At 44.8% G+C, this 12,441-nt stretch overlaps 1 protein-coding gene across 1 annotated transcript in view; it reads right to left on the bottom strand.

Annotated features, from left to right (window-relative positions):
• LOC115083385 (lipoxygenase homology domain-containing protein 1-like) overlaps positions 1–12,441 on the bottom strand; it is a 456,290-nt gene that overhangs the window by 180,273 nt on the left and 263,576 nt on the right. The window contains exon 21 of the mRNA XM_029587186.1: positions 7,823–8,045. Coding sequence (XP_029443046.1) covers positions 7,823–8,045 — 223 coding nt within the window. The remainder of the gene's footprint in view (positions 1–7,822; positions 8,046–12,441) is intronic.

Raw genomic sequence — 12,441 nt, 5'->3', positions numbered from 1 at the left:
TCCGACTCTCCCTGTGACGCTCTTGGAGACAATGGTCGATTTGGCCTGCCAGGTCTATAAGGTCCTCCAGAGAAGAAGGGAGTTCCCATGCAGCCAACTCATCTTTCAGCTAAGGGGAGAGTCCATCGAGGTAAATAGCTCAGAGGCAGTCTTCCTGCCAAGCAAGCTCAGTAGCCAAAGTCCGAAAAGCAATGGTGTAGTCAAAGAGACTTCTTTGACCTTGATGGAGATGTAGTAAACTGGCACTTGCCATGGCATGTTACCCAGGATCAGCAAATGTCCATTGAAACACACCCACAAACTGAGTCAGTTCTTTCAACAAGGAATCCGAGCATTCCCACAGAGGGGGAAGCCCAAGCCAGCGCTTTTCCCTCAAGGCGGGATAAGATGAAGGTGACCTTAATCAATTTGTCCTGGAAGACAGAGGGCTGCAGAGCGAATTGCATATAACATTAGTTAATAAACCCTCTGCAGAGTCTGAAGTCACCGTTGAAGTGCGGGGGCACTGGGAGTGCCAACAAGGCTCGAGGCATCAATGGAGGTGGCTGTGGATGAGGAGGAGCTTGAAGAGGAACTGGATTATTAGTAAGGGCATTAAGCCAGGCGTGAAGACAATCCATGGAGGAGGCCAATGCCTCAAGAAACTGCTGCTATTCTTGTACCTTGGATGCCAGACCTGGGATGGCCTGGAGGGCACGCGGCTCCACCAAGTCCATCACCTTTGCAACCTGTTGCATTGGAGGTGGACCCTTGGGCCAAGGTGGGGTTGGCGCAACCCATAGGTGAGGACCTATGGGTCCCCACCATCGGCAGGTGGAGTGGGCCGAAGGTAGAGGCCGCTGGAGCTTCACCTATACAAGCCCTCATTCCCCGTGGGTTGAGCCTTTGGGTGCCTGGGCCGGCAATGGGCCTTGAGGTTAGTTAGCGAGAGAGATTGGTTCAGCCCAGAGACAGCAGATGATAGGTGGCACAGTCCTACCCTGGACTGGGTAGGGTACTGGAACCCGAGCGCCAATGGAATGGAGTTTAGCTGGGGGCATTTGAGCAAAGGTAGGCCAGAGCCTAAAAAGTCCACATCCAGGGAGAAGGCTAGGAGAGGCATCAATGACAGGCTTGGATCAGGGCCAGTGTCAAAGCGGAGGTTGTGGCAAACAATGCTGACTTCTGTTCACGGAGAAGTCAATAGCGTTAGTCAATCAAGGCAATGATCTGATAACGGAGAAGTCAATAGTGTAGTCAGACGTAGAGGAGGTCTGGGTCTGGAGATAGGCAGTAGCGTAGTCAGGCATAGCAGAAGTCTGGGTCTGGAGATAGGCAGTAGTGTAGACAGGTGTAGCGGAGGTCTGGGATGGAGCAAACCAAAGCAAAGCAAAGCGAAGTCGATATCCGTAGAGTTAGTCCAAAACAAAGACAGGACAGGAACGAAGAAGACAGGAACCGGGAACAACAGAGGTCAGGAACGAAGAGTAGAAAGGATTCTGTTATGGTTAAGGGGTGCTTGGGTGAATCCTTGGGTACTGAGGCAGATGACCATGCCCATGGGGAGGAGCCCCATGAGGAGCCACAGTACTAGGCTAGACTCAGAACGCACAAACACAGTTAGTTCTTTATTATACAGCTTGAAGAGTACCACCAGAGGTGGCAGTAGTGAGGCAGTCTGGTAGTTGCAGTCTCAGGGACCTCAGCAGAGGGAGCCCCTCTCACCCCATTAGTACAGGAAGGTTCCAAAGCAGGTTTCCCAGCTAGGTAGTACTGTGGATGAGAGACTGAGAGTTATATTCACTAGGTGTTTGCTGTAGGTATGCATCCTCGAGGAGACGTGGCTCCTGGAAGGAAATCGATTGGACAATCAAACCTTTGAAGAGGCCTGACACCAATCCTGTCTCCAGAAAGTGATACTGCCATCTGTGGTTCCTCTAGCTACTACGTCCTTTGGCATACCTGCTCCCTATGCAGCCTTTGAGGATGTGTTCTCCAAGCAAAAAGCCGACCTTCTTCCACCTCCTTGAAGGTTTGATTGTACAATCGATCTTCCAGGAACCACGCCTCCTCGAGGATGCACCTACCCTCTACCAGGAAGTGCAGGCACCGAGGCAGAGAGAGCAGGCCCTCGAGGAGCAAGTACCTATTCCTTGTCAGGTACCTGAAATAAAGCAGAGGGCCCCCGAGGAGCGGGTACCCAGGTTAGCAGTTACCCCGAAGGGCAGAGAAAGAGCTTCCAGCGGCAGTACGGAAGCGGCACGGTACCGTAGAAGGAAAGATTTGAGTCCTTGCTAACTCAGTGAGCTAGCAAAATAGAATAGGTTATATACCCAGATGGTGTGACGTCAGCAAGGGGGAACGCCCCCGAGGTTCGCGCCAAGGTTGGAATAAAGACGTGGGTGACGCGCGCACGCGTGCGTGCACCCTAGTAGGTACCTGGGAGGAGGATGGCGGGACGCTGCACCATAGCCGTTCCAGGGACGCTGGAGAAATCGGCTTGTAGACGCGGCAGGGGCCATCTTTCCTAGGTAAGCGGGAGGAGCCGTGAACAAGGTGAGGCAAACGGGGTGAAGCCATCTAGCACCGACGAACACAACATATTCTCAAATAGCAACGAGTACTCGAGTAACGAAGAGACCTGTTGCAAAGGCAATGCTATGGAACGAGGCCTGGTTCCTGCCGCAGGCCCTTCATAAGGATTAGTGATGTGAGCGTGCATGCCAAGGGAGGGGCGTGGTGCTGGTAGTGGCGTCTCTCCGTGGATCATGAGGAGAGGCCCGACGAGCAACAGAATCTTGACCTGCAACACTGGGGACCATGGCAGTGCCAGAGGCACAGAGGGCGGCCCGAGGTTGGAGCCAGTGGCCCACCGCTGCTAGCGAGGAGGAACCAGGAGCTGGAGTCTGTGTAAGAAGGTGAGGGGGCCGCGCTGTGGGTCTGCCACGGATGGGCATGCATAACACATTCCCACATGAACCTCCACTGTCACTGGCCTTCTACCAAAGGAGATGAGTAAAAGCAGGGTCTACAGGAATGATACCATCCCCCTTGCACCGTATCCTTGCTTGAAGGAAGAATAGCTTGGGAGAGGCAGCAGCACCCAAAAAAATGGTGAAAATGTCTCTCCCCAGCCCTTTGTCCAGCAGTCCCTCTCTCCCATCACAGAGTGATGGGAGAGAGGGACTGCTGGGGAGAGACATGGGGGAGAGACTGGTTGGCATGGATTAATGGGGAAAGTCTGATGAGGATGTGGAAGAGACCGGTAGAGAAGAGAGACTAGTGAGGATGAGGTTAGGGGAGAAACTGGTAGGAGAGAGAAACTGGTAGGAGAGAGAAACTGGTAGGAGAGAGATACTAATGGGCATGGATTTTGGGAAAAGACTGGTGGGAGAGACAAACTGATAGGGATGGGCTGGGAGAGGGAAAGATTGGTGAGAGGGGCTGATGGCAATGGGCAGGGAGGGGGTAAAACTGATGGGGAGGATTGGGGAAGAGAGATTGGTGAATGTGGGCTGGGGGAGAGAAATTAGAGGGAGAGAGAAACTGGTGATGATGGGCTGATGGAGAAATTTGTAGGGATGGGCTGGAGGAGGGAGACTGGAGAGAGAGGGAGTGGTGGAGATGGGCTGAGGGGGAGCCTGATGAGAGAAGGACTAGGGGAAGAGACTGAAGGAGAGAGAGAATGGCATCTGGTGTTAGGAAGTGGAATGAAGGGGGGGGGGGGGGGGCAACGGTCCCAACATTTTTAAAGGCACGCGTTGTGAGGAGGGATGCCAGGTAGTTGGAGGCTCCCTGGATCATAACAATTTTAAATCACAGCTGCAAATAGTGTGCGCTATTTCCTAAATAGAGCACAATATTTCCCAAAAATGAAAAAAAAAATGAATGAAACAAAAGAAAGAGCCTCTCATTCCCTGAAAGAAATGAAATGAACCACAAATCCCCATGGAAATGGACAATTTTTTTTTCTGCACAACCCTACAAAAATATCTCCCCTTCTGGAAGTGGGTAACTTGGCAGCTCTGTGGGAAGAGGCTACTTGTTGATATTTTTCTAATAGCACATTTTTCCCTGTGGTCTTGGAAGCCTAGTTTCAAAGGGAAGTTCCTTGCAGAGTTTTCCCTTTAAAAAGCCTGCTGGCCACTGATGCACTACTGCAAAGAAAGGAAAACAAGGGTCACCCAAAATAATGTGGAGGGATTTCTAAATATAAAAACCCTCTCGCATTCTTTTGGGCGACCCCATTGTCCTTCACCCCCAGTGCTGTCCCCTTTTCCTCCGCAGGGAAAACGTATGCATGTATGCTGCCAGTGGGGAGATGGGGGAGGAGTCAATTTTTAAAGGTTTTAATTTTTCCCCCTTCAACAGTAAATGCTGTGTTTATCAGAAGGAACTGCAAACATTAGAAGTCCCAGCAGAATAACTGGGCAGACAAGATAGCTCACACGATCTTCTTCTGCCATCATCTCCTATGTTACTATGTTTTATCAGAAAGGACTGGGTATACTGTTATCTGCCACAGAAAGGGTTTTCGCTCTGCGGGAGCTGCGAAGGAGTGTACAGTGTGAGGCCATGCGCTGACTGTCGGGTGGGCTTTTGACACATTCCAGAAAATTGCGGGCATGTGCCATACAAGTGCCATGCTATTCTGTAATCATTTTTTTTTCTCAGAAGGTGCAACATTAAATACCACATTTGGTTAACCTGCAATCTATGAGAAGTTTGGAATGTACCCAGAACAATGGCTCTGATGAGAACACTGACCCTACTGTTCAGAGAAGCTTCTGAAGCAAGAAATGCAGCTGCCTTAGTGATGCACTGGCATTTAACGGAGAAACACAGAAACATGATGGCAGAATAAAAGACCATATGGCCCATCTTGTCTGCCCATATTTCAAAGAATATGAAAACCAACTTGCTGTTGTCTGTGCAGAATACACTCCCATCAGCATGCCACTAGTTAGTACCAATGCAATGTTACTTCAGTACATCAAAAGTAGGTGAAATAGAGTTGTAAATCAGTGTACAATGTAGTAACAATGAGAGATGACCTCCCACCCTCTGCTTTTTATGCACCCCATTTTACTATAGAAAAGAATGATTCATCTTGGAGGATTGAGTGTCTTTGAAGGGCTAATTGAAAAGTGAATTGGGATCTATCTACTACACATCAAATACACTATATAAGCACAATTATTCAAGTTATGATTACCCTTAATAATACTGATAAAGATTACTAATTAGCAGAACATAGAGTAAATCAGACATTATACAATAGCACAGGATTGGATACTGATGAATAAAAGTTGCAATACGATTGATTAAGGAGGCTAGAGGCATATAAACAGAAATATAATATATAATGGTAGATACGGACAGTAAAGCCCATCAAGGCTATCCACATTAGAGATGTGAATCAGAACCTGAATCGGTTCTGATTCCGGTTCTGATTCACATCGTGTTTTTTTATTTGTCCGGCCCGATCAGGTTTTTTTTTAATCGACCGCACCCGAGCCGATGAACAAAAAACCCACCCCGACCCTTTAAAACGAATCCCTTAGCCTTCCCCACCCTCCCGAACCCCCCAAAATTTTTTTACAGGTACCTGGTGGTCCAGTGGGGGTCCCGGGAGTGATCTCCCGCTCTCGGGCCGTCGGCTGCCACTAATAAAAATGGCACCGATAGCCTTTGCCCTTACCACGTGACAGGGTATCCGTGCCATTGGCCGGCCCCTGTCACATGGTAGGAGCACTGGATGGCCCACGCCATTTTTAAAGATGGCACCGGCCATCCAGTGCTTCCTCTATGTGACAGGGGCCGGCCAATGGCACAGATACCCTGTCACGTGGTAAGGGCAAAGAGCCATCGGCGCCATTTTGATTAGTGGCAGCGGATGGCCCGGGAGCGGGAGATCGCTCCCGGGACCCCCACTGGACCACCAGGTACCTGTAAAAAGTTTTTTGGAGGGGTCGGGAGTGTGGGGGAAGCTAAGGGATTCGTTTTAAAGGGTCGGGGTGGGTTTAGGGATTATTTTTGTGTGATGTCTTTCCCGCCCTCCCCCAAAACGATAAGAACCCCCACGAACAATTTCATGGGGTTTTCCTATTGGTTTCGGGGACCCCCCGATTTCTGACGATTTTGAAAAGATCATACGATATTTTCAATCGTCAGAAGCCCAATTCACATCCCTAATCCACATTATTTCCTGGTACAATGCCATAGACATCAGTTGATCTCTACCATTTCCTTTTACTTTTGTACAATAAGGAGCCTCTGTTCTTATCCCATACTTTCTTGAATTCAGCTCCTTTATTTATCTCCACCATTTTCACTGTATCCACCATCCTTTCCACAAAGAAATATTTTCTAATGTTGCTCTTCTGCCTCTTCCCTTTGAGACTATGGTATCATTTTACACCTACACTACTATTGACCAGGTTGGTGACACAACACATTTTTGTTCATATTAAATGAAGACAAATATTCAGCAAAAATAATTCTTATAATAAGTATATTAACATTATTAATAAACTTCAGGATATGCTGTGCTGACACACTGCAGTACTGCTCCAATGCCCAAGTTGCTTAGCATTTGGTTTCATATCGCACAATGCCCCTAAAGAGCCCAAGTGTGTACTTATGAGCAGGTGTTTCAATATTATCATATTTTTCTGTTTAATATGATAGGAAAACTATGGAAAGAAACAGAATAAATGAAGAATAGAATAAATTAAAAATATATATATTAGCAAAAAGATTAGGAGAAGGAGTTAAGGACCAGGGAAATCAGGACTCAAATCCTATTAATATTCCTTGCGATCTTGGGCAAGTCATAATATCTCCCATTGCCTCAGGTGCCTACTCAGAATGTAAGCTGTTTGCAGTAGGGACTTACTGCACCTGAATATCCATAATGCTGCAAGCTATCTTGAGCATTCTTTAGAAAGTCAGACAAAAAATTCAAATCATTATTATTAGTGTCATTCAGTAGATTGGCATCACCATATCTGAGATCTAGGCAAAGAAAATACAAATGTTATTATTATTTGTTAGTATTTACTTATTTCTAAGTTCTAAAACATCAAGTCAATTTTAAAAGGGCCGGACGCGCAAACACTGGAGGTTATATGCATGGCCGGGCCTTGCACACGCCGAGCACATTTTAGAAAGGGCTCAGCCACATTGCATAACTCCCGATATGCGCAGAAGCGCAGGGTCTGAGGAAAGGGGTGAGACTGGGGGGCAGGGATTGTGTGGGGAGGGGCGAGGCGAGGGGCAGGACGGGGCAGCACCATTAGCCGATGTCCCGGGGAAGCACGTGCTGGCAGCTTATCGGTGCGTGGAGTTTACTTCTGCTCCAGTGGTGAGGTAAGTATAAAAACAAAACAAGTGGTGGTACCTAGCATAGGTTTAGGGGTCAGGGAGGAGAGAGGAAGAGGGAGGAAGGATAGGGTTAGGGAACTGGGTAAAGTCCAAATTGCTTCTCCACGTGATTCTTTTAAAATCCCATTCTGCACGTGGAGGAGGCCACCTGCCCATACATGCGCATGCGGACATTAAAATCCGGCATGCATGTGCACACGCTGGGAACCGTGCGCATATGGACGTGCACACGGGCCTTTTAAAATCTACCCCAATGTGAACAATTTAAGTTCTATGGGTTCTAATCCACTTGACAAAAGAAGGAATTCCAATAGACATGCAAAAGTATTGGAAATTTCCCTGCTCTGTCCCTTCTTTCTTTCAATTCCCATGGATACCTGGATTGAAAGGTTTTGGATTGACTTTCTAGTCTTTAAGTCCATTCTATCTCTTAAGCACTGATTTATATAATACGTACCAGTAAGGGATGACTTTAATGGCCACTCTATTGGGATTTCAATCCATCTGTCTCCATTAAAAGAAAGAGGAAGTGTTTTATTTATGGAGTTACTAAAGGTATCCAAGGTTTCTGTGTTCTGCATTTTGAAGTAAAGAAGAGACCTTTGTGCTATATCATCTGACAAACTTGCAAGCCCAAGTCGAACTTTATACAGTTCCCCTAAATCAGAAGGGACATGCACCTAGAAGATAACATTTAAACAATGTAACACATATCATATTCTATTTTCATGAAGCAGAAATCATTCTAAGTGCATTCTGACTTCATTTAAAAAGCATAAAATCAAGGTTTTGAATGTGTTGTATTGACTTTATTTTAAAAGCTGTAAAATCAAGTTAATGAATGTTTTATATTGACAAAGAAGAGCATGTATAACATTGCATAGCATATGCTGGTAAAATGGAAAAAAGGGAACATAATACATTTTACATTTTTTTGATCATACATGTTTAAATATTACTTGTTAATATAGCAAAACATGGCCTAGATTTATCTTTGTTTTGGACTGGAGGGAGAGAGAGAGAAAGAGAGACTCTTTATAAGGTCCTTATATTACATAATTATTTACACCACTATAGAAGGGTCAACTAGTAACTCGAGGAGAGGTTTTGATGGTGCACCAAACTAGGGCAAGAGCACAAAGTAGAAATCTCATCTTTGTGTTCCTTTCCTCATTCCAAATCACATCAAATGTTCACTGATGTGTTCTGTGCCGTTCTTACTTCTGACTGTGCATGTAAAACCGGCCCCCAAACCCTAGACCACCACCAAAACCTCACCTTGAGTTACTAGTTGACCCTCCTACAGTGATATCAATAGCTGCCTAATAGGTATGCCACCCCAGAGTCAGTCTCTCTCTCTCTCTCTCTCCTCTCCTCTCCCTTCTCCCCTCTCATGCCTGAAATGGGAATTGTGATGAATATTAGAGATGTGAATCAGAACCGAAATCGGTTCCGATTCTGATTCACATCAAGAATTGTTTTTCGTGCAGCCCAATCGTTTTTTTTTTTTGTTTTTTTTTAATCGGCTGCGCCTGAGCCGATAAACAAAAAACCCACCCCGACCCTTTAAAACAGCTCCCTTAGCTTCCCCCACCCTCCCGACTCCCCCCTAAAATGTTTTAAAATTACCTGGTGGTCCAGTGGGGCTCCCGGGAGTGATCTCCCTCTCTCGGGCCGTCGGATGTCACTAATAAAAATGGCGCCGATGGCCCTTTGCCCTTACCATGTGAAAGGGTATCAGTGCCATTGGCCAGCCCCTGTCACATGGTAGGAGCACTGGATGGCCCATGCCATTTTTAAAGATGGCGCCAGCCATCCATTACTCCTACCATGTGACAGGAGCCGGCTAATGGCACTAATACCCTGTCACATGGTAAGGGCAAAGGGCCATCGGCGCCATTTTTATTAGTGACATCCGACGGCCCGAGAGCGGGAGATCGCTCCCGGGAGCCCCACTGGACCACCAGGTAATTTTAAAACATTTTGGGGGGGGGTCAGGAGGGTGGAGGAAGCTAAGGGATCTGTTTTAAAGGGTCAGGGTGGGTTTAGGGGTTGATTTTGTGTGCCGATTTTTCCACCCTCCCCCAAAACGATAAGAGAACCCCACAAACAATTTTGTGGGGTTTTCCTATCGGTTTCGGGGTGCCCCCGATTTCTGACGACTTTGAAAATATCGTACGATATTTTCAATCGTCAGAAAAATGATTCACATCCCTAATGAATATCGCAAATCCCATTTCAGGCATATCACAGAGCTTAACTCCAGAAAAAAGGTGTAGTTATTTCCAGCATTATTACATGCATTATGCTATTGCACACAATGTTAAACACTCTTTATTTTCATAAACTCCTCCCCTTTGAATACATTTTCAAAGTTTGTATTCGCATCACGAGATGCGAAAAATAACGCATGTATTAAGGCATTATTGTGGGCATTAGGGCTCTAACGCCCGCAATAACACCGTATGGAAAGTTGAAAAATGACCCTGTTTGCAAATGCTGTAGTAAACTGATACCTTTTTTGTGTTAATGCCTCATTTCTTATATTTTCTGTTTATGCTATATGTATATTCTGAAACAAAAATTAAAAGTTTAATTTACTTTTTTTTTGTTTTATTAACTATTACAGCCTTATTTATTGTGAGTTTCTCCTTTTCTGTGTCATTGAGATAAAATCTTAATGGATCAAGTCCTGAATTTGTACTTAATATAAATACTATATCTAATAGTATTTTGTTATAGGGAATGCATTATTCCATGGCTGTATTAGTAAATACTGATGTTTGCAGAGCAAAACAATTTGTAGTTAACTTTATGTTAGCTGATCACAGCAGGCTGCCTCAACTGGCTGCACTCACTCCCAGCACCACCGCAGGCCCAGGACTCTGCCAATGCCAACCCAGCAACAGCGCTGACATTCTGCCTGCTTGAGCTCCTTCTAGTTGCGCATGAGCAGCAGGCACTGGATCTAGTAGGCCTCGAGGCGAGAACAGCGATGCTGCACCCATTGATGATGTCCCCACAGCTGGGTATTTAAACCCCAGCATCAGCAACAGGTCTCTTGCCTTGTCTGCAGTACATGTTGATTCAGCATTTTCCTTTCTCTTAAGCCTGCTCTGCCTTGCCTTGTCTCATCCAGCCTGCCCTGCCTTGCTTCCTCTTGACATAAGAACATAAGATATGCCATATTGGGTCAGACTAAGGGTCTATCAAGCCCACTCTAACAATGGCCAGTCCAACTCACAAGAACTTGGCAAGTACCCAAACATTAAATAAATCCCATGATACTAATGCTGGCAACAATCAGTGTCTATTACCTACTGATTAATAGCTGTTTATGGATGTCTTCTGCAGGAACTTATCCAACCGTTTTTTAAACTCAGCTATACTAGCTGCCTTAACATATCCTCTGGCAATGAATTCCAGAGCTTAACTGTGCATTAAGTGAAAAATAATTTTCTCCAATTTGATTTAAATGTTCTACTTGCTAACTTCATAGAGTGCAACTCTAGTCCTTGAATTATCCGAAAGAGTAAATAACCAATTCATATTTCTCATTCAAGTCCTTTCATGATTTTGTAGACCTCTATAATATTCCCCCCTCAGACATCTCTTCTCTAAGATGAAAAGCTCTAACTTATTTAGCTTTTTCTCATGCCCTTTTCATTTGGTTCACCTTCTCTATACTTTCTCCAATTCAACTATATTGTTTTGGAGATGTGGTTACCAGAATTGCACACAGTATTCAAGGAATGCTCTCACCATGGAGTGAATAAAAAGCTTTATGAATTCTCTGTTTTATTTGCCATTCCCTTCCTAATAATTCCTAACATTCTGTTTGCTTTTTTGACTGCTGCAGCACACTGAGCTGACAATTTCAATGTAATATCAACTATGATGCCCAGATCTCTTTCCTGGGTGGTAGCTCCTAATATGGAACCTAACATTGTGTAACTACAGCAAGGGTTATTTTTCCCTATATGCAACACCTTGCACTTGTCCACATTAAATTTCATCTGCCATTTGGACGCCCAATCTTCCAGACTCACAAGGTCCTTCTGCATTTTATCACAATCTGCTTATGATTTAACTACTCTGAATAATTTTGAGTCATCTACAAATTTGATCACCTTACTCGTCGTACCCCCTTGTTGTCAAGGTTGGGGGATTGGGCAGTGAGCAGGGCATCACCATGTAACTTTTTTATTCCATTTTTTAACCTTTCTCCCCTGCAGGGCTGCCTGGGGGTGGTTGCGACACATGGAGGATGTGCTTTTGTCCGTTGTTGACCCTTTAAAGACAATGGGGGCTGCCATCAAGTGTTTTTTTCCCTGTTTCCTCATGGTATCATTTTCTGATGGAATTTTTTTGTGAAAAAGATTGCCACAGGAAGCCATGGTGATATTTTACTGCAAAGGGGAAAAATACCGCAGGAGAGCCTTCTTCCCATGCGGTGGTTTACAGTGGCCCGTTGTATTGGTCTCTCCAGCAGTAAAATACCGCAGCATAGTAAATAATCCCCTTAGTCAGCTAAATCTTTTGAATATTGACCCTTAACTCTTTAAAGATTTCTTTAATTGCATTAGAAGAGATTGGCATTTCATTTGATAGACAATAGTAATTTAATATGATCTTGTTTGCCTATGTCTGTTCTATTTATTTACTAATGTAATATTTGACTGCAGGTAATTATAGAGGGCAATTTTCAAAATGATTTGCATGGGTAAAACAGTGCATTGGTGTATACATTCACAGAAGAAAGAAGCACCAATGATGGTAAAAAGTCACAAATAATAGATAAAAAGTAATAAATATTTTCCCCCTTACCATTATTTACAAGCATATTTTATATACATTTTACATATTGTATTATTTTGTATTAATCAATGGATGCTTTTTTTTTTTTACTAGCTTCATTGCTATTATTCTTTCATCTTTAAACAGTGGACCAGCGCTTTTCAATATATATATAAATGATCTGGAAAGGAATATGAGGCGTGAGGTTATCAAATTTGTGGATGATACAAAAATTTATGCCAAACATCTCCAGATTAGCCCAAAATGTATTATAATGTC

This window comes from Rhinatrema bivittatum, chromosome 2, assembly GCF_901001135.1.
Source record: "Rhinatrema bivittatum chromosome 2, aRhiBiv1.1, whole genome shotgun sequence".
Classification (NCBI taxonomy): Eukaryota; Metazoa; Chordata; class Amphibia; order Gymnophiona; family Rhinatrematidae; genus Rhinatrema; species Rhinatrema bivittatum.
This window is presented reverse-complemented; position numbering and strand designations above follow the sequence as displayed.